Consider the following 26,552-nt stretch of genomic DNA (forward strand, 5'->3'; position numbering starts at 1 on the left):
TATTCGAATGTATGCGAATTTATATTGTCAGGCACAGGCAAAATGTTGTCGACGTTTGAGCGCGCCAACAAGTCGTCTGCGTTCGCTTGTCGTGGCCAGTTCACCAGCTGCCAATCGGCGGAAGCGGCAATCTTTAGCATAGCGCGAAATTCAAGCGTTGAGGTCCGTTTCCGGCTTTGGTGTCTGTGCGAAACGTAAAGTGATAAAAAGTCTAAATTTAAACAAAATTAGCCAAGTGTTTAGCGTATTTTCCGTTCGGCAATCGACAATTTACGGGCACGTGTGCTGAGATCCCCCAAATCCCCGCCTCGCCCAACAAAAAAAAAAGAAGGAAACTCTGAAACGCAAATGTAAGCACAATAAATAATAATTGGAAATTGATGCAAATGTGTTTATCTGTGTCGCTCAAAGTGCTCAAATGAATATCATAAACTGACCAGGTAAAATCCGATAAAATCTGATAAAATCCGTACAGCTCCTGACATCTGACAACTGACGGTGCACAGATCTGCGAGCATTGATAGACAATTTAATGCCGCTTATTTGTAAATTAAAAATTAAAAAAATAAATTGCATGCATTTTACACTTCCTGTTTCATGTGGAAGGCCTTACACCATAAAATTCGTTGCCCTTTGCAATTTATTGTACTTATATCCAAATGCAATATTGTCCGTAGTAAATCTTCTATGCAGGCAAAGCTTTTACATATGTATTTATATTCCAGCTAAAAAAGTGGAGTTCCCTTTTTCATTTGAATTTTCTTCGGCCTGTTAACTTGAATTGTGCATCCGTTTATCTACGCACTTGAGCTTAGCTATAAATTTTGAAGCATACCGAATGAAAGTTGTATTCTGGGCATTTCGAATTTCACAATCCAAAGGGCTTCAAATATATCTCAAAATCAAATAAAGTATCGACTTAATATAAATATATGGCCGAAGTATGGAGCATTTGAACAAATTAGTTTAGCTATTGTTTGCAGGTTTAGGAAATGGGAATTTATTCAAAAAGTTATTTCCTAACACCAAGGTCTTGTATGCACCTATTTAAGAGCAAAAGGTGTCTTTTGACACCTTTGGTAGATGTAAAGAAAGCTAAATAATTTTGTTGTTTTAAATTCAATGCAATCGTTAACCTCAAGCGCAATAAATATTTGAGTCAAGTAAAGGTCTCCAAAGGCAAGCTTTGGTCTATGGAATTGCGACACGCCCATTCCGTGCTAGTCGGACAATTTATGAGTAGCGCACAAAACCAAAATCAAGCCACCGTGTAGCTGGGCGAAGATCCCCAACTATAATAAAAAATGCCAGCAAAACAAAAAGGAAGGGGCGAAGTAGAACTTAAAAATGCAAGGAAATAGAAGAGAATATGCCAGGCGAACGGAGTTCGGAGGTCGGCGGTCAGTGCTGGGCTTGGGGATGGGGCCGGGGATGCACTTGGCACTCGGCACAAAGTGCAACTGTAGCTGCAGGAGAAGCGCGTGCCATTTATTAGCCTTTGGCAGCAGAAGCAGAAGCTGAGCTGGCACGCAGCGCGTGGATAAAAACGTGCGCTGGCCAAAACTATTAACGGAAGCCCCCAAGTGCCAGAACAGAGAGAGTTGGGATAGGAGGAGCAGTTAGAGGCAAACGACAGTTAATGGAAATGTTTATGGCGTCTGCGTAATTGTTGGTTCATGTGCATGTTGTATGCCAGAGGCCGGCCATTCGAATGCCATAACCGGCTCTGGACCTGATGGATGTCGGCCAGCGTTCCGTCATCTAAATATAAATTAGACGAACGCCTCGGCCAAAGTTGGCTAGAATAGAAAATTTGTTTATAATTTGCCGACGCGACAGCAAAAATAAACAATGTAGCCAAATCGTAAAAAGTGCTCACCTGATTCACACGGCCATCTTATAGTTGGGCACATATTTTTCCCATTTGCACTTGTTCTAGTTCAGAGAAAATCATTTAATATTCCAGTTTAGAAGAGATACAATACAAATTAATAAGAACTGGCGGGCATTACCCGGCTTTGCAAGGCCTAAATTAGACATCAGCTTGTCTTCAATTTTCCAAAAAAAAAACAAACTAATTAAGTAAAGCTCTTAGCGCTTGTTAACGGTAAGCCGTAATTACAATCGACAGCTTCTACAAGAAAGAATCGGGCAGAAACTTTAATTAGAATCAAGCATAATATGTGTCTGTAAACATGTATGCAAATAAGTACTAGTTCAAGTTGAGATTACCAAGTTGATTACTTGATTAATTAGGCAGTCAAATGTTTTGATATTCCTCTACTTTATGTCTATTATGCGTCCACGTGTCCTTTTCGCCAGTGGCAGCCTTGACTGCCTTGACTGTTATGGCCAAACTTTGTTAGCTCATTAACCCAACCACCCACTTTGCTGTGGATATCTTTCAATATGCTCCGAATTCTGTTTGACTTCCTTCTGTTTGTACTTGCAGATGCCCCCATCTCCAGACTATCCCCAGCTCCGAGTGCTACTGCTCTAATTTCGCAGCTAATGCTAACGAATGGCTGTCATTTAATTTCTATGAGCCATAAATTTTTATAATGCACATTCATTAGGTTTCTATACGCGTGTCCTCGTGTGTACTTTATCCGCTGCATGAAACTGTGATGTAAGCAGCGCACAGTTGCTGCTAAAAGTTCAGCAACACGCAAATGCAGCTAATTAGCTGACAAATTAGAAAGCTAGTTACAATGAAGGCAACATTCCATACAGTCGGGAAATAAAACTAAACATTCAATATGTATTTGGTTGATTTGGGTAACTTATGATTTTGCAAGTTTACAATTAATAAAACAACATAATTCCATGAATTGTTTGGCCGGCTGGCTTGTGGTTCGTTTTTTAATGAAACTCAAACTTAAAGCGTTTCAGTAGCTGATAATATTTAAAAAAGCTTGAACATGTTGTTAAGTCTTTAATAGTTGGTACTTAAACTTATCAATACATTTATCCAAAAAGCGCCGAGGCCACAACAAAAAACAAAATTTCAACTCGAAGTGAAAAACAAGCATCGGCAAAAGTTTTGGTCGAGCATTTATAGCTCTCGTGCAAATCATGAGAATCGAGTGCCATTATTCATACCCTGTACACAATCGAAAATGGCTAAGAAATGGGCTATAAAGGTTTTGTGCGTTCGTATGTAACAGGCAGTCCTTGATCAGGAGAATGACTAAGGAAGTTTTGGGCATGACTTCTTGAATCTTGAAAACTAGAGACTTAAAATTTGAACAACATATTCTCATGCTTAATTCTCCTATTTATATAATACCGAATCATATTTCGATTTACGAAAGACAAATTAAAAGCCATGAACTTTCGTTCTGATAAAAACAAACATAGCTTGGCTTAAATAAGACTCGAATTTATTTTCGAACTTAACTTTTCATTTTATGGATGTAAAATACAGGGTATCCTAGTCGTGCACTCTCGACTGCAGCGCTCGTATATGTTTGCTTTCTTCTTTTTTTTTTTCTTTCTTTGCTTTGTGTTTTTTTTTTTCTTTTTGCTAGTTTTTCGTGCGGCTTTGTGTAGTATTTAAGGCTTTGTGCACACGCGTCGTATGCTTAATATTAAACAGAGCCTCGACGAGCACATCGCCTAAGCGTTTTGTTTGCTCACGACTCCACACACTTGCCACTTGCCACTTGCCACACCCCACTCGCCACTCGCCACTCGCCATTCACCACTTGCCACTCAACTGTGAGCTGCAGTCTGACATTTGCTTGACTTTATTTTGGTTTTGTTTACCGGCTGGCTGCTGAATGTGACGATGGAGGAGTCTTTGCCAGGATCCATATGGAGTGCCATGTGCCATGTGCCGTTGGCTGGGCGGGCACACACAAAGCCAATCACCACAAAACACTAAAGTAATGATGCTGAACTATGCAAGTGGCTTTTGTCTGCTGCTTTGTGCTATCGAAGGCATCAGAATTTGTTGTTGTCATTGGATTGACCATCGGAATGCTCTATTGTTTTTGTGCTTTGGGCTTAGCTTCAATTCGGTTGCAGATGATTCCAAATCGAATAAAAGGCACAATGATATAATTGGTTTCACAAATCAGGGAGAGCTTTAGATAAAAGGCACACTTTTTGTTAGAAACTCTTGGTATAATTTTAATATCGCCGACAAATCTATGCGCTTAGATTAAAACTTAACGGTTCTGTTCTTATTTTGAGTTCAACTAGGTTCACAGTCAAGTCTGTTAAAGTTCAAAAGTCTTTAAAAAGTGATGCTCTTGATCTAGAAAGTCCGACTTGAAGATGCCCTGTAACTAGCCTGTTGCATATATATATTATATCTTCTGTTTCCATTCTGCTAAAGGCTATTGGAAATTCTTTTTCTTTAGAATGAAAAAATTTACTGTATCTAGCTCTTATTACTGCGGAAAAAATCAATTTGAAAATTGAATCGTGAAAATGCATAGCTCATAAAGTCTCTGAGATACTTTCGTTTGCCATTTTAAATGGGCTCAGATAATAAAACCCCAAGTCATGATGTATTTAATTGCAATATTTTAAATAATTAAAATATATATAAATATTTAAATAAAAGAATTTAGTTTTTTGTTGAGTTTCTTATTAAAGTTATGCATAAATAAAAATGATTTATTTTGATGCTTTCAATAATTTGTTATAATTAAAGCAGCTTTTTGTTTGTTGAGAACGAACAAAACGAATTTAGTTTTTCGCTATATAATATATATATTTCATTTCATATTTTCATTAGTGAAGTTTAGTTGTTTAACTAATTTCCGGCTTGGACTATTTTAAATAATCAACGAGCACACGAGTGGCACCCATATAAGTATGCTCTGCATTTGGGTTTTGTTGTAGAAACCAAATGCAATTAGCCTTATTAGATGGCGGGAAACATGAGACCGCAACATTAGAAAGTCACAAGGCCAACAAATTGGCGTGCTTTTAATTTAAAAGATGGTTTGGTTTTATGAAAATGTAGAGAATTGCATATACTATAGCAAGTACAGTGTTCACTGTTTGCCGCGTGCCAGAATAATGTTGACATTATCATTAATTAACTAACTGAAGCAGACGTTTTTAATACTTTCGTCAAGACAGTTTGATAAGCGCACGCGCTCGGAATTAATGAAATGGCGGCGACCTTTTCCCGGGCTCTGTGTTCGGTGGCAAGAACTGGTGTGGGGGCGTCTGCTCTTAGCTGAAATTAATTTATCTTTACATGTCCCATTCCAATTCCGTGTTAGAATAAATTTTGCAGCTTTATGTTGGCTCAATGCTTGGCATTCCTATAGTTTTTTTTGCGGCAGCGCCAAAAGGATGCTCAATAATTGAAAGGGACTTGGCATTTAGCTCAAAAATAAAGTTTTGCATTACGTTTATCAACTTGGTTAAATTCTTTGCAAATTCTTATACAAATTCTGATTAATTATATTTGAAACCTTAAATACTTGATAATATAATATATTGACGCTGCTTAGGGTCTGGTTTATCAAGACGATACGCGCTTTTTAGGCTCTCTGTATAATAATGAGATACCCATTATCCAGTTTTTAATTTGAATATGAGTGTATCAAAGGTTCTGGGCACGAGGTATCTGCAAGTTGTGCTTCCTCTCACTTAAAGTTACCCTGTTTTTAATTCTATGGTATTTCTATCCAGCTTATGTGTATGCAACATGGGTTATTCAAGCCAATATACAGCTCTTATAATGAGGTTAAATTTATTTAAATATCATACAGTGCAATAATTGTATTTGCAGTGGAATAAATACCCTGTATAGCCAGAGGGAATATTTCTCGGCAACATATATGAATGTTGTCAAGAGAATTAAATCCTTATTAAAGACATATGCACGCGTTGCTAATTCTATGCTTATGATATTCTTGTGTTGGTTTTTAAATTGTTGCGCCTAAGTAGGCCAATAGTCAAAAGTCAAACGTAAATTACATGAGCAAAATTGAATCTGCCGCATTTTTCATAAATGACAGCACACTCAGGCGGTTTTCACACATTTAATGAGCCGACGCCGACGCCTCTGTCCTTGTGTCCGGCCACCTTCCATGTAAGCTGTCATGTAATTTAATACAGCGCCAACTGCCGACACCCAACCAATTAACTGGGGGCTATTGTGCACAAATGGACCCAGTCCGGAGCCGCAGGGCGGCGGAATGTGAGACAAATTACAAAATGAAAATGATATATGTATATCTGCTGATGCTTGGGTGGAGCGCACGCAGAGGCGGCAACGGGATTGCAACCACTGCCTGTCACTCAAAGCGTCCATCCAGCTTGCAATTTATGCGATGGCTCTCGCATCCAAATTCAAACTGTTGCTCTCTTGATGAAGCGGCACGACACGCCAGAACTGGCGCTCAGTGTTGCCAATTTAGCTATTCTTTTAAAGCTAAATTTGGCTTTTTCTACAGAGATCGTCAGCATACACGATTTGACAAGAGAATATTTTGATTGTCACTTTTATTTAGCTGGCAAAGCTTATGCCGGCTTCTAGCGACAATCAAGTACTAGCAGGCACTGATTATACAATAGAATTTTACTAAAGGTAGTCGGCGCTTTGCCAATTTGAATTAATTAGTTATAACTATTAGATTTAGCTGCTTCTTGAAGCGACAGTCGGCAGCAGTGCTCTTGGCACCGGCACTGTGTCCATCAAAGCGATGTCAACAAGCTGGAGTGTAGCAAAACCGAAGCGTTTTGAGGCTGCTGCTCGGAATTATGGAAATTGGCGGCATTTGGGGTCTGTCGCGTTGCTGCAACAAAGATGCTTAAAATAAAAAGCGGCCAAATTTGAATTAATGAGCAAAAGCAAAACATTGACGAGGCAAATTGTCAGCACATAAGCAATTTGAGAGAGAGGCGCTCAAAGGCGCCGACAAGTGGAAAACATTTCGCAGCCCAGGCACCAGAGGATGTCTAGAGGGTATTGGCACAGCGGGAGGCTCTTGTCACATGCAGGCAACATATATATATATAAATATCGATCGAATGTGCTTACCCAAAGACAGAAAACTTAGCTATTTTCAATTCACACAGGAGCATATATTTGAACATGCAGCCAAATTGACTACATCATTAGCTGCCCAACTTCAAAAGATGTTCTTATTTATTATTATAAAATGTCAAATGTGACATTTAACTTATCCATCAATCTTAACTTGTTTCCTCTATTCATATACCCTTGCCTAGAATATTATGCTATTGACATGAGACATGGACACCCATTCCATCAACCTTTTATTTCTGCGCCAACTAGTCTCAGAGTTTCGAAACTAATGCATTTAATTTTTTCATAGATTCTAGACAATTAAATTATTATAAATCGCACAAAGCTTCAAAATTTCTAAATCTCATCTGGAAAATTCGATGGTTTTTCAAGATATTCTGTCAAAACTGAGCATAAGTATTTGTGAGGGCATTGTATATTCGTCTTGCCGCACTTTCTTGCTTGGGTTTTGCTTTCAATCTTTTACCAACACGTATCCAGTTTAGGTTGTCTTGTTCGGTCGGTGTGTGCTTTAAATTGTCAGGCGCAAACAACAGAAGCTGTCGCTGCCCGGCTTTATGGGAGCAGACCATTACTCAAGTGCATAAATCAACCGCCAGGATTCTTCATTTACATGCGCAAGGACTCGCCCAAGTGCTACGCGATATAAGAAAATAAAAAATAAAAAAAAGATAGCACAACAAAACGTGGCAAAAATGGCCACTTTTAGTGCACAATTAGCCTGTGCAAATGACAGTGCCGAGACTTTACGCTGATAAAACAGCAAATGGTGCAAAATTCAAACATTAAATTTGAGCACTTTAAACGGAAAGAAAAGCCAATTTCAATGCTTCAACATGGCTTAATTTATCCGACTTAAAGCGGTGCAATTCGAGCAAAAGATGGTAAAAAGATCGCGACAGCTTTTTAACAAAATCTTGAAAGCATTTCAGCTGAAAGTGAATCGAAATTCAATAAAATTTATAAATTTCTTCAAAGGAGTGGCGAAATGATGAGGGTAAAAGCAATTGTGCTCACAATTTGCGGCTGACTAAGTAGACTCTAGTCGGGTCGTTCCGACTAGAACATACGCTGTACACAGTGCACATACGAAATTTTTGATAAAGATATCAACAAATTAATTAGATAAAACTTGATTTGATACTTGATACTTGATTTGGATCTACTTTTTTAGAAGCTACTTGTTAAAATGTGTGGCTCAAATGTGTTCTCAAAGCCTAAAACCGTATTTAGATATCGAGTTGCAGCAATATCTTGGAAACGGGGCAAATTATCAATTATCGGACAATCGGAGGAACTGCGTTCAAAATTACCCCAAGTCTTATCGGTTCTGAGATCGCTAAGTTCTTACATTCAGACAGACTGACGGATTGATATGCGATCGGCAATGCCTCCTTCTGCCTGTTACATAAATTTGCAAAAAAGATTTTGATTCTTATTTAATTGATTTTGAGATCTACCGACCAATATGTTGTCATTATCAAGAGTTAGTTAGTAAGGAGAACAGTTCAAAGTTTCTGACTACTCTGCCAATGCGGCTATGATTGAGGAGCATGATGGCAAAGTGCCATTTCTATGGCAAAATTAATCCACTTTTGGTCGGTTTAAATAGCATTTTTATGCGGCCAAATAGCTTTACGAAATGACAACGTTGTGTATTATTATAGTAACACCCGTCGCCGGAAGAGCCCCAAATGCTATCGCAATTTGCTTAAACAGTCGATTTCCGGTGCCGAAATTTTAAAGCATACTTTCGGGCAACGGAAAATAATGTTTCAGCGATTATATAAATTATATAGTTAATGGCTTTTCCCCCACTCTTGCCAATGGTCTCAATTGCTGCTGCCGAATTTTTGCGCAAATATTTTTAAGTCATAAACGATTTCCATGAGCAGAATATGAAACAGATTAAGGCCGAGAGCCGAAAATTCCATTAGCCGCACAGCGACAACTGAATGCTGAATAATAAATTGAACAATATTTTTGAGAGATAAATTTGATTTTTAATTAAGCGTACTATTTAAACAGCCTAACGAGTCTCAGAGTGTCTCAGAGTTGATTAGACGTTCACTTCTCGGTAGATAAATCCAAAATAAATGAACATCCGGGCTTGAATCCTAGACTAAACTGTGTCAATGTCATATTGTCTTTAACTAAGACAAAAGTTGGGTCGTAATTTTGTTGCTTTATTATATACTAATAATCATAATATTAATTATAATTATAATTGATACCCTTAGTAAGCTTTTGTGCAATTTTAATTTGATAATTAATTCTGAATAGAAACCTTTGAACTCTTTAATACATACATTTAAGACAATTATTATAATTGTTTGGCAATAATTTGTAAATTTGTAACAATGCAAATAAGACTGCCCGACTAGCAAATATCCTGCATCCTGCACAGTTGTTGGTTCAAGGTCGAAATTTCCATTACCTTACCATTTAAGTAAGACTTAAGATTCGGTTTATGGTAAAAAATAAATGAAAGTGTCAAAGGTTTGCAACATGCAGAGCATCTGCTAGTCGGACAACATGCATGCGTATGCATAAAGGAATGCTTGGGGGGGGTATGTGAAGTTTTGGAGGTAAAGTTTAGGGTATCTTCTCGACGGGCACAGCCGACTGTGTCGCTTGTTTGTCATTTTATGAGTCCAAAAATTTCAATTGTTTATGCACTCCAGTTTATATTTGTGCCTGGGTTCTATGAAAATGCTAATATCGATATAAAAACGGAATACATAGCTTTTATCTTTGGTCGTGATTTATTTATGTTCATTGTTAAAAATAACATTTTATTTGATTTTTCATTGGGAGCAAATTTACGCAATTTACCGAATGCGCGCCCCGCATTTTTTTTTTTTTTATATGCAAACTCTCGCTTCGCGCAGATTCAATTACGCACAGCAAAACAAATGCCCAGCAACAAATCTTGGGCTGCATCTCCGCAAGAAACAGGCACAAATACACAAATACTCACCCGCATGCTAGCCGCCTACAAGGGCTACGCATATTTCACGGAATCCTCAGACACACATAAACATACAATAAGGACAACGAATGTAAAACGCTGCTGAGTCGCGTTATTTATTGCCAAATATTTTGGATGGTTTTGTTTGCTTGTGCTTTTCGCAAATAAAAATAAAGAACCCGAACGAATGGCTGTCATGCCGAAATTTAAATACTCTTTAGATTAGAGAGACCAGTTTATATAGACACAGTTGCTAATGCTGATCAGTAATATTTATATTTTAGCTCGGAGATGTTTGCCGCACAAAATTCTAATACTCTCTACAAGGCTGTAGAACTAGAAAACATTTGCAGAGACAAACGACTTAAATGCATTTATTAGGAGACACACTAAGCCCCAACGGCTGACAGAGATAAGATTCGGGTACTCGACTCGAACCGGCGACCGGCAAAAGGGAAGCGGCGACCGGCAACCGGGCTGTTTGCGTTAAGATAAAACTGGCGGTTGGCTGAAAACATGCGACAGATTTTAAGTGAACTGTTGATAAATTGCATTGATTTATCAAATCTACTCGCTCATGTAAGCATGTGTTGATATCTCGGCGTGTGTGTGTATGTGTGTGGGTGTGCGTGTGTGTACACTCCCTATGGGAGTCCATAAATACGTGGCATCCAGATGGTCAACAGATAAGCGAGTGAACCTTTCCCGCCGATGGCGGGAGTTGTCATAAATCATTTGAGTTCTGCACTTTTTTTGGGCATGGCGCGATTTAAGCTTGTTATTGATATAGGCTAACAGCTTTATTTGTTGGCCCTAATGGGGCTACCAGAAATAGATGAATGCGGCCGCAAATTTTGTTGCACAAAATGATTGTGTAAATGTAATCATAAACCGAAATGGAACCTGATCCAATTACGCGTCTGTTTCAAATTCAATGCCATGCAGTTTGTAAATTTCAATTAGCTAAGTGAAACACAAACAAATTATATACCAATATATATGTATATACATGCCCAATACTTATGTATATGTTGTGCGTGTGTGTGTGTGTAGACAGCCTCGGCCATTGTGTTAACAAATTAATTACGAGAACGGCAAACAATGAGACAAAGTTGACATTTTACTTGCCATTTTGCTTGGCGTAAAACTTTATCAAAGGTACCAGGCACCAGGACATATTGTGGAAAACTTTCATTTTGAAACTTTGGCAAATGATTGAAACGAAACAATGCAAAATGGCTTCAAGTGCCACATACAAAGTACCTAATAAGCCGGCTTTGTGTTTGGGGCTGAAATCAAGAGGGGCCACTATTAAAGCCCCTTTATTTATCCAGTTTTCCGTGTATTTACATTTATAATAATGCAAAGAACTTTACATTTCAATTAGATGTCGCATTTTGGAAATTTAATTTAGCTGCGTTACCAAAAGGTATCCCAAAAACCGTTTGCCACGCCTTTAACTGGGATTATGTACAGTTCGTAAATGTTTGAGTATTTGAGACTTTAGTCAAGGAATCAACTCAGCTTAACTTGATTTAATATGTTTTAATTATACAAATTTAAATTGAAATATGTACATTTTCTGTCGTCTTAAAGCTTCAGCAACATCAACAAAAGCAGGCACCGAATTGGCGTTCAGGCCCAGGAACAAATACTCAGCCCTCCCTCCCCCTTTCAAATAAGTTTTATGTGCCCGGTAAAAGTTGAGTGAAGCTCTAGAAAGCAAATTCAAAGTGTGTACTCGGCATTAAAGAATATTAAAATTGTAAATACTTTTGCAGAGGGAAGAACTACATTATTTATATTTTATATATATTTCTGTCTTTTCGTGCTTGTAACAAATATTAATGTACACCTTTTATTGAATTTAAGAAACATTTGTTGACTTTTAAACGATTGTAAAAAAAAATTTATATTTTATTCATAAGTAGTTAAAGAACAATATTATTATATTATTATTCGTATATACTTAATAGGCAACTGGTTTATTTGTTGAATGCCCTTAGATAAGTGAAATCCAAAGTGAAATAAACTTTTGTTTTTAGCTTTGAGGAGTGGATGTCTAAATTTGCAGATAGATCTTTGAAAAGTCAGCTTCAGCTCCGACGGATGACAAAAAGCAAGGTTACGTACAACCGCTTCCACTTATTTCCCACTGTTAAGAGTGGATTTGCTTAAAATATTGTTTAAACATGCCACTTAGGCTATGCTCTGATCCATAATCAATCGGTCTATCAGTCGATCGGGACAAATAGTTTTCTAAATATATAATTAGAATACTCTAAGAGTTGGGAACACGACACTTCTTACTCCAGAGCATGGGTCTTAAGGACTTTAGACTTGATTTATATTCACTTATGTGGTTTCTATCTGAAATCGATTTAATAATAATGGCTGTATATCGTTTCTTAATTGGGTGTAACTGTCATAAATTCATTAAAAATCAATTTTAATTACAATTGCACAACTTGCGCTGCAATGGCTCACAGTTTGCGCTGCCAAAGACAATCATGAAGTTGTACCCGGAGATGTGAGGCTGCCAAACTTTGGCTACGTTTTGGATGCTGGCAGACCTCGGGCATCGCTTTAGCCAGCTCAAGAAATTTCCTATAAAACTTTGAACGGAACGCTGCCAATTGAGCTGCAACTCAACTTAATTAGCTGTGCGCCATTAACTGCCACTTTCAGGAGCAGCCGGGACAGCAGTCGAAAGCAACAAGTCAGGGGAATAACCGCATTCCTGGCTCGTTCGAGTATCTTCTCCCATTAAGATTTAGCGCCTTGGTAATGAAGACAGCCCTTAGACTGAAATCTGAGCATGGGCAAATTGTGACAATTGAAATGTGTTGCGTAAATTGTTATGGAAGTACCTACTTAAGGTTTAACGCACACATACATTGGAAACAAGTAAGAGGTTCTAATCGGGAGCTTACGACTAGGGGATACCCTGAATCCTCTTCTTCCAACATCAAATGCATATATATATTCTATTTTAGAAGCAACATATCATGTTTCGTGACTCTAGCTCTTATTATTTACCAAAATTGGTTAAAAAACAGAATATCGATATCGATTGTTATCGATTGCTTGGAAACTGAGTGAGTTATCGATTATCGGAAACAAAATTATGGATTTCCTTTTTTTGATGCCAATCTATAGAACTGATCCTTACGAGTCAAAAATCGTATAAAATTCTAAAATCGGACATTATTTGACGGAAATTTTGCAAAAAAACATCAAAAACGTTGAATTTACGAACGAATCGGCTTTTTGTCAACAACATTTTCAGCCCATCGATGATTAATTTGTTTGAATGCCAATTGATGGTATGGATCCGTACGCATTCAAAAAGGTATAACATTTTAAAATCAGACATTATTTACCCGAGATATTAAATAAAAAATCACCAAAAAGTTTCGATTTTCGCACTGACCTCGACCTCCGCGCGGAGTTATGTCGTTTTGGAACGTCATATCTCCGCGCGGAGTTATGTCGTTTTGGAACGTCATATCTCCTCGCGGAGTTATGTCGTTTTGGAACGTCATATCTCCTCGCGGAGTTATGTCGTTTTGGAACGTCATATCTCCTCGCGGAGTTATGTCGTTTTGGAACGTCATATCTCCGCGCGGAGCTATGTCGTTTTGGAACGTCATATCTCCGCGCGAGGTTATGTCGTTTTGGAACGTCATATCTCCTCGCGGAGTTATGTCGTTTTGGAACGTCATATCTCCTCGCGGAGTTATGTCGTTTTGGAACGTCATATCTCCGCGCGGAGCTATTAGCCGAGATATTAAAAAAAAAATCATCGAGAAAGTTTCGATTTTCGCACCGACCTCGGTTTTGAAATAAACGTGATGTAACCCCTTGCCATTTTGTCGATTTGGGTCAAAATTATGGATTTCCTTTTTTTGATGCCAATCTATAGAACTGATCCTTACGAGTCAGAAATTGTATAAAATTCCAAAATCTGACATTATTTGACGGAAATTTTCCAAAAATTCATCAAAAGCGTTGAATTTATGAACGAATCGGTTTTTTGTCAACAATATTTTTCAACCCATCGATGATTAATTTGTTTGAATGCCATTTGATGGTATGGATCCGTACGCATTCTAAAAGGTGTAACATTTTAAAATCAGACATTATTTACCCGAGATATTAAATAAAAAATCAACAAAAAGTTTCGATTTTCGCACCGACCACGACCTCCGCGCAACCTGCGCGCGGAGTTATGTCGTTTTGGAACGTCATATCTCCGCGAGGAGTTATGTCGTTTTGGAACGTCATATCTACGCGAGGAGTTATGTCGTTTTGGAACGTCATATCTCCGCGCGGAGTTATGTCGTTTTGGAACGTCATATCTCCGCGCGAGGTTATGTCGTTTTGGAACGTCATATCTCCTCGCGGAGTTATGTCGTTTTGGAACGTCATATCTCCGCGCGGAGCTATGTCGTTTTGGAACGTCATATCTCCGCGCGAGGTTATGTCGTTTTGGAACGTCATATCTCCTCGCGGAGTTATGTCGTTTTGGAACGTCATATCTCCACGCGGAGTTATGTCGTTTTGGAACGTCATATCTCCGCGCGGAGTTATGTCGTTTTGGAACGTCATATCTCCGCGCGAGGTTATGTCGTTTTGGAACGTCATATCTCCTCGCGGAGTTATGTCGTTTTGGAACGTCATATCTCCTCGCGGAGTTATGTCGTTTTGGAACGTCATATCTCCGCGCGGAGCTATTACCCGAGATATTAAAAAAAAATCATCGAGAAAGTTACGATTTTCGCACCGACCTCGGTTTTGAAAAAAACGTGATGTAAAAAAATTCATCAAAAACGTTGAATTTACGAACTAATCGGTTTTTTGTCAACAACATTTTTCAACCCATCGATGATTAATTTGTTTGAATGCCAATTGATGGTAGGGATCCGTACGCATTCAAAAAGGTATAACATTTTAAAATCAGACATTATTTACCCGAGATAAGGATAAGGACCTGAGCTGATAAGAATCAATCTCACAATTTCTATCAGCCTGTCCGTCCTTATGACAAGAGCTGTATATTTTAAAACTGTAATAAATACTTTTGAAAATTGCAAATTGTATTACAAAGCAGCTTACTTATTTTAGAATCATTTAAACTTCAGTTTAGCATTTCCCCATAATTTCCTTCGTTTACTTATTCTACATTTGCATTATTCTACAATTTTTTTTATGACATTATACATTATTTATATCACGAAAATTATAAGAGCTGCAGACAACAGAAAATACAGATAAATGTTTTATAAAGCTTATTTAACAAATTTTATTCCATAATTTTGGGCTAAAGAAAGGAAAGTTTATGTAATATCGAAGGAAGCTTGAATGTTTTGTCAGGGCAGCTTGGAGCTGGGTTTAGGGTATCGCACTCTCTCTGGTATTTACGCACATCTGGACACTTACGTAAACCTTAAAATATCATAAAGATTACGAAGATATTTGGCGACGTGCGTATTTTCCCGGCAGTAGGTCTACCGAGAATTTTCGGGCCCCTGGAGACAGAGAACGGTTCTTTTAGTGGGTTTTATCGGCAAGTTTTAGGTGCAAGTGTCATGGGAAGAGGGGATAATGGCAAGGACTTGCATACCCTGTGGTTAGTAGAGGCGCCGTGAAGTTGTCCAGCATACACAGAGCCAGCTAAGCTTTGACATTGTGCGAGAGGATTTTGTTGAGGACAAAGTATTAGACAGAGCTGCTGATTGCACGCCTTAAAACTTCATGCTGCACTTCTGCAATGATTTCATCTCTGAAGAGGAGTTCGTTGCACAGGGAACTGCAAAACTAATGATTTTTTTCGAAAAACTTTCAGCTATTTATAGCAACTTTTAATAAGTTGTGCATGTTTTTGCTAGCTAATTGCGAGAGACTCTACCCGGGCTGAGCCTTAAGTTACAGGAATTATAGCGCATCCAAGTTTATATCCTTATCAAGTTGGGGCGTCTCACAAGCTGCTGCTCAGCTATAGCTGGCGAGACACTTCAAGGAGTCCACAGGCGAGGATGCTGTCATTACATTTCCAGCCATTAACCGCACACACAGTGCCTCATAAAATGTTACTGACGCCAGTGCGAACTTCCAGCTGGGTTGGGTTTTGGTGAAGAGAGCAGCTCTTGGTAATTGAAATCTGTGCGTGGCTTTCGGCTTGACAGCTCGCTGCCATTTCTTTGTCATAAAAGAATGAATAGTTCGCTATTCACCATTCGCTTTCCGTTCAGGTTACAATTGCAAATACGCTCGATGAGTCGTTCTTGTGCTTTGTTGTGCTTTGTTCAGTGCATAAAAAAACACACACACACTGTTTAAATATTATGAATGCCTGTAAAAGCACACATTTCCCTTTGGGCGTGCGGTTGCTTTCTGGTCAATGCTTTAATGCTGCACACAAAATTTGCATAATGCCTGAATTTATTTCAAAAGTTATAGCAAAATGTGAAATAAACAAGTGTGAGTTGTGCAACCGACATTTCAATTCCTGTTCACAGCATTCTCAAAGCGAAAAGCAAAACAACTAAATGTGCAACAGACGGGCGTGTTCGACGAAAAGATACCCTAAACAGAGACTTCGTTTTACAAAATTCTTTCGGGAGTCATTTGAAAAAACTTGTACCCAAACGCGGAACGCGGAAAACTTGCAAAATTAATCCATGCAACAAACAATAATATCATTTATAGATACAAAAATCTGTTTTTAAATAAATAAATATAATGCATATATGTTTTTATCCTATAGGATCAAAAATAGTTCAGTCTTTGTTTTTAGATATAGACATATATTCATTTATGTGGGACATATTTTAATTTAATTTATTCTGTTGTAATATTTGTGGTTTTTGATTGTATTATCATAAAATCTCAAATTTTTTAATTGGTTTAAATTTCTCGAGGCAATAATCCTTTAAGAAATTCATACAGCTAAAGACATGTCGCTTTCAATTTAGCTTTTATATTTTGGAAATTTCTTTTGATAAATTTTGCAAATTGCCATGAACTTAGAGGCTTTCTAAATGTTCGGCTTTTCATGTGCCTAAAGCTAAGCTTGTATGATGAAATATGCCATTAAAAATGCTCAATTTAAAGCAAAATTAAAATGAAATATATTATATGCATTTATTCTGTTTACAGCCAACCGCACGGATAACAACAACAACAATATTTACGGTATTTATCACTGAGAATTTGCATCAAAGAGTTTGCAACAAAAAAAAAAAGAATATTTGAATGAATTGGCGTAAAAAACTCGCATTGGATTAAAACAAAACAAAAAAAAAATGCAACAAGAAGCAAAATGTGCGGAAATTAAATTAATAGTTTACGCTTAAACAGTTTTCGTGCATTGCGATAGCATAATTGAAATCGAGAGCCAGCCAAAAAGCAATCTCTGGCCATGATGACCAGTGTACTCAGCGACATAAGCACCATCGCCATGGACATGGAGCTAGGCTCCGGCTCGGAGTCGCCTCTGTCGCCATTGAATGCAACCCGCGCCCTGTGGGAACTGGCCATGACAACGACGGCCGAGACGCCGCTCTTTGATGAGAACGGCAGCTTGGTGCCCGTCACCGAGATACCCTATGTACCCTACGGTCGGCGACTGGAAACCTACATAGTGCCCATATTGTTCGCCATTATCTTCGTGGTGGGCGTGCTCGGCAATGGGACTCTGATTGTGGTCTTCTTGAGCGTGCGACAGATGCGAAATGTGCCAAATACGTGAGTCCCTACAAGTTTTCTCTCTTTTCGCCTGACTATATATTTAATATATTTATATTTAGAATTACATTTAAAACTGTCAAAGTATATTTATAAATAATGCGCCGTGGTTAGGTCTCACTTTTTACGCAGTTCTGGCCTTTCGCATTTTTTTCTCTGCAGAAAATTTGCGACTAACAAGTCAGTTAATTTAAAATATTAAATATGTTGTGATTTAATTAAAATTAAGTATTTACTGATATCGAAACGAGTACATAAGCATATCTTCGGCATGCCAAAGATTCAAAACGCTTGTAGACATTTTCCCAAAGGTTTTGCCAGAAATGTCTAAAGCTCGCAAATGCTGGGAAAACACAATATTTTCCCATACAAAACTGATTTTTCCATTTCTCCGATTCTTCCTGTACTTAGTCAGTTTTTTTGATAAACAAAAAAGTTTTCCCACAAAAGATCCTAATTTTCCCATGGCTATATCAACTCAGCTTTTGGTATTAAATAAGTATACTTTATATAGATGTCTTCATCTATTCATTACACATACCATGACAAAATTATAATACCCTCTTAAGTCATATATAGTACTGGACAGGTATGGTTGCGTGCTCCTCGCAGATTTAAAGACTTAGAAGTGTAAACATGCATTACTACGAAAGTCTGTCTGTCTTTCTGATTATATGCAAATTGCCTAGTCTGGCGATTTTAAGGCTGTTGAGATACTTCGCATAGGTTCCTTAGATCCCAGTTGGATCGAAGCAAAATATAGTTCCGCCAAAAACATTTTGCTAAGATACTTTTGCCTGTTTTATATCTAGTTCCTATAGAAACCATATAAAAAAGATATTGTTCTTATATAGAAAGCCCTCACATAACTGTCAACTATTTTGAGCCAGAAGAAAACGCAAAAAAATCGATCTCTCCCCACACTTATACAGCTGGAGTTAGATAGATAGAGTCAGATCTTCTCTGAAGATGGAGTTGAACATATTTTAAGCTGCTTTTATAGCATTTCATTCACAGCCTCGCGCTGAGTGCGAACTGAGTGCAGGATATTAGCCTAGTCGGGCGATTTAAAAATTGTCGTATTCTATTTTGATTAATGGCAAACTTTAATTGAATTGAATTAGGCACAGCCTGTGCTCGCCAAATTATGCATGCAATGGGCCAAAGTTAAATGTCACGGGGCCAGCAAACACCAAATTAACCAAAAAAAGGAGGATGTGTAGGCGTGGCAAATACACTCACGACGGCGGCAATGTATCTTCCGCCTGGCTTTAAATTAGTTACAGCCACAACATTTGCATATTAATTGCGCGACGTGGGGCCGAAATAGATTTTGGCTTATTTGGCTGACTAATTAGCCATGCTTGCTAGCTGTAATGTCTCTCTCTGTGTGTGTGTGTGTGTGTGTGCGTGTGTGTGTGTAGCATAAATTGACTGTCATAAATCAAGTTATTGTTACTGTCAATGGTTGGTGTATTAAATGTGTCTTAGCCGTGGCCCGGATACCTTCTGCCAACTGTGTGGCACGGAATACTAATTTAGGCGACTTTTTCTGAAAGATGTTGCCTTCTTAAACGGGCCAAGTTTTGTGCTTGAAATCAAACTCAATATTGTTAAGTTAAGAAGCTGCTTGTTGAGTATCGACTGCGCTCGGGTTTATTGCCGTCGTGGCAGTAAAAGGCAGCAATAAAGTAAATGTCAAACAATTTGCCAGCATGCAATATTTATTATCTATTTAATACAAAATTTCCTGAAATAATGTCTTCATTATTATAAACGATGGACACGTGTCTCATATTCGTTTTAAAAAGACAACAGGCTACAGTCCAAAGAACCTGACGGATTGGTACTTATACATCGAGATGCTGTTTCAAACATTTTCTGGACACATCTCTCAAACACACACAAGTTCAAGTTCTAACTCTGGATAAGATTATCCTCCTCCTGAGTTAACACTTAGCGCAAGGGAAACGGAGAGTAGGTGGTGGTTTTAGTGGCTGAAAATCCCACACTTTTGGCAAAAAAACACACACACACACACATGTGTGCTTTTTCTTCCTTTGGCCCCACACTGTGTGAGAACCCCATTCTTAAATAACTTCGGAGCGTAAAATCGGATTCTTATGAAATTTTCATTGCATAAAGATGCCGTCCCAAAGCGTCAAGTTAAACATTTAAAAATAGGCTCTTGTTCATTTTCCTGGAAACGGGAGATGGTTACCAATAATAATGACATAATAATAATATAATAATGATGAGTGCATGTAGACCTACAAAATGTAATCTGAAAACTTATTATTATCGGTTTTGTTGAAATGTAGCGATTTATCAATCGTTTGATACAGATTTGGTCAAATTTGTAGTCTTTTGTCCTTATAGAAAGTGAGCTCTAAGCTTAAATACATAGAAAGGGCGACAGGGCCAGAACAATTCAATTGTTGTTCATGCTGATTAAGAATACATATATTAGATGTTTATTTATACCTATTCCAATATGTATGTATATATCTGGTTTGCATTGCACAGGTAAGTTCTTTGGCTTGCAGCCACACTTTAAGTTAATGATTTATTTTACAAGGCTCCGCCTGTGGCCACAATTAGGTGAATGTGGGCTTATGTCCATCTAACTTAGATTTGCCTCTATCAACAGCTCGAAAGCGGCCAATTAAAGTCTTAAGCTTAAATGAACATGCATGCAGGACAATTAACTGTCAGTCGGAGCATAACTTTGCCGGAGTGTGCTTCAAACTTGCAGGGAAAAGAAACCAGAGGGTGCTTTAGCCGGGAGTACCCGCCTGGCAGATACTCTAAAGTCAGCGAAAAGACAAAATCACGTAGATCGACTCAGCTCGTCGTCATGTTCATGAATATATATACATTATGGAGCTAAAGAGGCACTTTAAACCATCCACTAGCACAGAAATACATTTGCACAGAAACATAATACCCTTCTCACCCATTTTCAATGGAATCAGAGTATACAAATAAAATGCTGTTTACGCGCTTTCAATAATCTGGTTTTCAATTTAAGAGCAAAAGACTCGCAATCGAATGAAAGCCAGGCGAGAAAGTAAATGTCAAAGTGAATTACCAATTAATTAATCGAGTTGATGCGTTAAGTAGATATTCAGAGCATTTTTTTTTGGAACGTGCCATGTGACGAAAGACTTGCCAAAAAAAAAATAAATAAAAAAATAAGTAAAAGCCAACACGTGCCCCAAGCGAGCTGCCGGCGCTGACCTGACCTGACTTATGGATGCTGGGCGCACGTCTGCCACATAAAAGTTGTGTACTTAGTATATTCCAGCAAAAGGCAGCCGGAAATGTCAGCTGATCACATTATGCTGAAATTGCATTTCATGGCCAGGACACCGAATCTCAGCGCCAGCAGCAGCAGTCGCTCCTCTCCGGACCAGCTGGCAGATGCTTATCAGGCGTGCCCAAGTAATGTAATTTGTAGTTGCACAAACAAAGTGCCACATGCAGCTTATTTATTGCAGGTTACGTGGCATAAAAGTGCAATAACCATATCTGAATTACAGATGCAATTTCCAGCTGTCGCTGATGTTCTTGCATATGTCGCCAAAGGAAATTCAACTGAAATATAATTACCAAATCAATTACTCCTTAATCCAATCAAATGAAATTGTTAGCGGAAAATAAAGTCTCAGAATGTTAGCAAAATATCATTTGGCAGCTGGCATTCACTCAATAAAATATATATCATGCATTTATCATGTAAAGATCATGTTATAATTTATAGATATTAACTAGCTTTGAAGTTCTTTCAATCTATGGCAAGATTTTCCTAATAAAGGGCTACTATTATCAAAAATTAAAGACAGGATCTTGATGAGGGTCTAGGACTATGTAGAACTAGGGTCCGTGTCAAATGATGTTGGGTAGTTCATAGAAAACAGGAGCTTAAATCGATGGACAAACACCCAAACATGTCTATAGATCGAATCTGCTTTTAATGCTGAGCAAGAAGAATATATATATAATTGATGGCGTTCGGAGATGCCTTCTTCCGCCTGTTACACAACAATAAGCAATATGACCTCTTCAGGGTTCTGAGCATTGTTAGAGTAATAGGATTTTAAAGTCCAGTCGGGGGTAAGTTGAAAACGCTGCGAAAAAGATTTCTGTGCCACATGCAAATGTCAAACGCACTTTGGACATTTTATTTTTGTGTGCGCATTTAATAAAGTGTCATATAAATCAATTTTATCAGCGCGAGCCGACAAAATTGTTTAACATGGGCAATGACAAAGACGCGCAAATTGCCAAAACTTGGGCAACAACATAAATCAGCAAAACGTAACACGTGCGGGTGACCCTCAGCCGGAAAACCAGACCAGTTGAGGGGTCATTCTATTTAACTCAAGAAAATATACATAAAATTCTTACGTGTGGGCATTCAAAGTTTGTTTCAAAAGTGCGCAAGTGGATTATCTTCAGATTTCCCGTTTATTAAGCTCCTTCCACATCTTCTTCATCATTCCAGCTACATCCTTTCCTTGGCGCTGGCCGATTTGCTGGTTATATTGACTACCGTGCCGCTGGTCTCGACGGTCTATGCCGTCGAGTATTGGCCCTGGGGCAGTTTTCTGTGCAGCGTTTCGGAGTTCATGAAGGATGTCTCCATTGGCGTATCGGTCTTTACACTGACGGCTCTTTCCAGTGATCGCTACTTTGCCATTGTCGACCCGTTGCGCAAATTTCATGCACATGGTAAGAAACCACATCCATTTCATCCATCTTATCCCTTACTGAAAGCAACAACTCGCAGGCGGTGGACGTCGCGCCACTCGCATGACCCTGGCCATAGCCGTGTCCATCTGGCTGTTGGCCATCATCTGCGGCTTGCCGGCGCTGATTGGCAGCAACTTAAAGGTGGGTCGGGTCATATAACAGAGTGTGTTGGACTTGCGATTTGATGTGCCTTCTATTTTCCAGCCAGTTGGCATCAATCAGGAGAAATCGATTGTCATCTGTTATCCGTATCCCGAAGCGTGGGGCGACAACTATGCCAAGCTGATGGTAATGCTGCACTTTTTGGTCTACTATGCCATACCCCTGGTCATCATAGCCGCCTTCTATGTCATGATTGCGCTACACCTGATGTACTCGGCTAGTGTGCCGGGCGAGATGCAGGGTGCTGTCAGACAGGTGAGTAGCAATGCTCAATCATGATGATTGATGTTGACTTCGGCTGAAGATTGATGTCGATATTTGGCAATTACATTTAACGAGCGAGGCTTTAGCTGAATGACATTTATTTATTGAGTGATTGATGATTGACAAATGAAGACAATGCTTTTATTAAAACCGGATTCTATTTTAAAAAATAAAAAATAATCTAATACGCTTTCTGTCTGTCTGTTTAAATAAGAAAAGGGCTCGTATCTCGTTTTATTATTTGCCTTAAAAACACCGCTCACTTTTTGTCTACATCTATTTGCCTCTATTCAAGCGGAAGATCATCTATATCTTCCATTGCTTAGAATTATTTATATAGCCTAATTACTAGATAGATAATTCTAAGACATTGATGTCACGTTCACACAAAACCCAGGTTTAGAGTCTAAGAGTCAGCAGTTCAATGACCAAAGACACTTTTCAACTTTCAAAGAAGTGAATCCCTTTTAAGCTATGTGTATAAAAAATACCTGAGGTATTTATTTCCTCCTCCTGAATGTCTATTGCATAAAAATAAATGCCAATCTAGCCTGTGACATTTGATGAATTGTGCAGACAAATACAGACAAATGACAATAACTTTTCAGTAAGTTATTTTTTCATGAGCTGTTTCAATAATTTCCAATCGCTTGAGTTCGCCGCAAATTGAATAATATTTATCCAGAGCTCTAAATTGAATTTTCAAAGTCTACTTCGACCTCATTTGGTATGCAGCAAGATTTTCGCTCACCTGCCGAATAGATAAACGACATTTCATATTCAGTAGCATCGCTTTTTTATGTACGCATTGACAATTGTATCGAACAGATTGTTATATTGGATTTATGTTTTGCAGGTTCGAGCCCGTCGCAAAGTCGCCGTCACGGTGTTGGCATTCGTTGTCATCTTTGGTATTTGCTTTCTGCCCTATCACGTCTTCTTTCTATGGTTCTACTACTGGTAAGTGGCGACATTTATCCAGCAGAGCAGCGACAAGCAGGAGCAGGAGCAGGAGGAATGGATGAGCGAGCATTTGCAAAGAGGATGCCAAGGGAGTTTATGCTCTGGACCATTTATCTATTGAATACATGGCTCACATGGCGTATGAGTAATGCGGACGCCATTCGCTGTGACCATTTGCCCTGGTCAATCAATTTCCAACTTGTCGCTGGCTTATGTCTCCATTAGGTTTACATACAAACTCACATACATACATACTTTCCATTCCGTTTACAGGCCGACAGCACAGCAGGATTACAACATGTTCTGGCATGTCCTTCGCATCGTCGGCTTTTGCATGTCCTTTGCCAACAGCTGTGCCAATCCGGTCGCTCTCTACTTTGTGAGCGGGGCGTTTCGCAAGCATTTCAATAGGTATTTGTTCGTTCACATCACCGCAGCAGAATAACAGCATGATAACGATAATCGATAACCGATACCGATTACCGATAACAATGTAATAACTGTTACTGTACGCGTAAGCTAACTGCAATTTGTATCTCAAACTTAAAACTAACAAAAAAACACAACAAACAGACAAACATAACAAGTAGACACTTTAAACTTTTCTTTGACATCTATCTGACTCCCTCTGACACCTGCATATCATGACATACCTGTTGGGGATTGTGCCTGGAGAAGTTAAGCTCATTTTTGATTGCAATTCTGATGGAACTTTTTGCTTGTTTGTCCGACGCAGGACAGAAACGAAACAAAGTTTTCAGAGGCAGGAGCGACAAATAGAAATCACAGAGGAATTCAAATCAATTTGCGATGTACATAAATACATAAATTCATTCAATTAAATTGTATAGACGCTTAAAAGTGAAACGCAGACAGCGAAGACTTACAGCTAGATTGAATAGGAATCTATTTGCGTAATTAAACCAAATGAATACGCAATCAAAATGCAATTGTTTTTATACAAATTACGTAAATTGTCGCTTTGGGCAGATTCTTTAGTAATATCAGAGTGCTCCAATTAGGGAGATACCCTGTATCCAGCGCAGTTATAAGAAGAACAGACGGATTAACCAAAAAGTGAAATATTTTGTATCTATCTATACTATTCGAGAACATCCCAGGCAGATTTCGTAACTAAAAATCTATTCCAAACAAAAACTTATTTCAAAATCGATATTTATCGATATTATGGAAATGAAGGGATTTTTTAGAAGAAGCGCACGACATTTACAGATTTTACATATTCAGACCTAGTTCTCAGACGAACTGTCCTAGGCTCACAAGCAATTACGTAGATGTTTCTTATCCCTAACTAACAATTTTATAGCTAAGGTGCGCCTCATACAAACAAGAATTGACAAACTTTTCAGGCTCCTGCACAGACTTTGAAAGCATAATTTAATTAATTATGTTTTCCTGCTTGACTTTTATTGCATCCCTTTGAACATGAATGCCCCCTCTCGCTGGCAACATCCAGATACCTTTTCTGTCGAGGCATCAGCGGACGTCGCAAGAAGCGCAACCAGCACAACGACACCTTCTGCATGCACCGGAACACCTCGCTGACCAGCACAGCCTCGAAGCGTTTCCAGTCCCGGCACTCCTGCTACCAGAGCACAGTGCGCAGGTAAGTCCAAGCACAAGGCCAAGCCATATCAGAGATAGCCCTAAGTTCCCTTCATACAGCTGCCGGCTGCAGGAGACAACGATTACAACGCTGCCCAACGGCGGCCTAAACGGAGCGCCCAGCACAGCCGTTACCCATAATGAAGCTCCCGGCTATGAATTTACACCACTCAGCGATTTCGGTCCGCTTAAGGCGTCACAGCTGGCACAGAGGCTGCAGGAGTCTCCATTAAACTGAGCAGCTCGAGTCGCTGACGTCCCAAACGGAGATTACAGGAAGTATCTAGTAGCAGGAATGTCAACTAAGTTTTACATAATTGAATATGTTCCGCAATGCGCTACTATTCCACAAATTCACATTCTGTCAAAACTCGTTGAGAATTTTAAGCAGCACATCAAGCAAAACCAAAGGCAATTACTCTGCCGAATACAAGCAAATGTTACTCTACATATTAGCAGAAACTCTGACTAAGCTTTTCGGTAATCTAAATTTCATGATTTGTTTTATAAAAAAAAAAAACACTTGACCAAACTTTTTCTTTGAAGTTCATTCAAATAAATTGCAGTTGTTACTTCACATTTCACTTGACCTTTTCAATTTAAGAGCTCCCCGAGGAGTGGGCTTCAGGAACTTGCCGAAATTGCTTGGTGAATTGAGTGCAGAAAATGATTTACGGAACATCTTGGCGTTAATATAAAGTTGATGACTTTTAGTTCCTAGGCTTGTACATATACAAAAGAATTTAATGTGTTTTTCATGTCTAGTCGTAATCGTAAGCGGCAACTGTGTCTGTTTCATACTAAAGTATTGCAGCCGTTGCACGGCTTTAAGCTAACACAATTTAAAACAAGTATTTACAATAAGATTTATGGCTAAGACTTAACGTCGTGTTCCACATACACGACAAGAATGCACTTAGTAAATTAAATGCTAACTTCAATTGTTCTCTTGTACATATTTTAAGCAATTAAATATTTAGATGTGTAAATATCTGTATGTTTAAAGATTTCAAACGATTGTTGCAATAAATGTAAATTTGT

At 38.6% G+C, this 26,552-nt stretch overlaps 1 protein-coding gene across 4 annotated transcripts; it reads left to right on the forward strand.

The window, feature by feature from the left end:
* Positions 1-26,552, forward strand: CCHa1-R (CCHamide-1 receptor). Of its 4 annotated transcripts, none has more exons than XM_002049823.4 (10): positions 1-440; positions 17,154-17,189; positions 17,355-17,741; positions 22,249-22,475; positions 22,534-22,637; positions 22,701-22,913; positions 23,779-23,882; positions 24,159-24,296; positions 25,363-25,512; positions 25,572-26,552. In XM_002049823.4, the coding sequence occupies exons 3-10, from the start codon at positions 17,416-17,418 to the stop codon at positions 25,747-25,749; spliced, it is 1,440 nt and encodes a 479-aa protein (XP_002049859.1). In that variant the 5' UTR covers positions 1-440; positions 17,154-17,189; positions 17,355-17,415; the 3' UTR covers positions 25,750-26,552. The 4 variants fall into 4 exon arrangements, with proteins under 4 accessions (XP_002049859.1, XP_070066272.1, XP_032292890.1 ...); XM_070210171.1 differs by having other exon boundaries at positions 1-350; XM_032436999.2 differs by having other exon boundaries at positions 17,154-17,741.

Source organism: Drosophila virilis, chromosome 5 (assembly GCF_030788295.1).
Source record: "Drosophila virilis strain 15010-1051.87 chromosome 5, Dvir_AGI_RSII-ME, whole genome shotgun sequence".
Taxonomy (NCBI): domain Eukaryota; kingdom Metazoa; phylum Arthropoda; class Insecta; order Diptera; family Drosophilidae; genus Drosophila; species Drosophila virilis.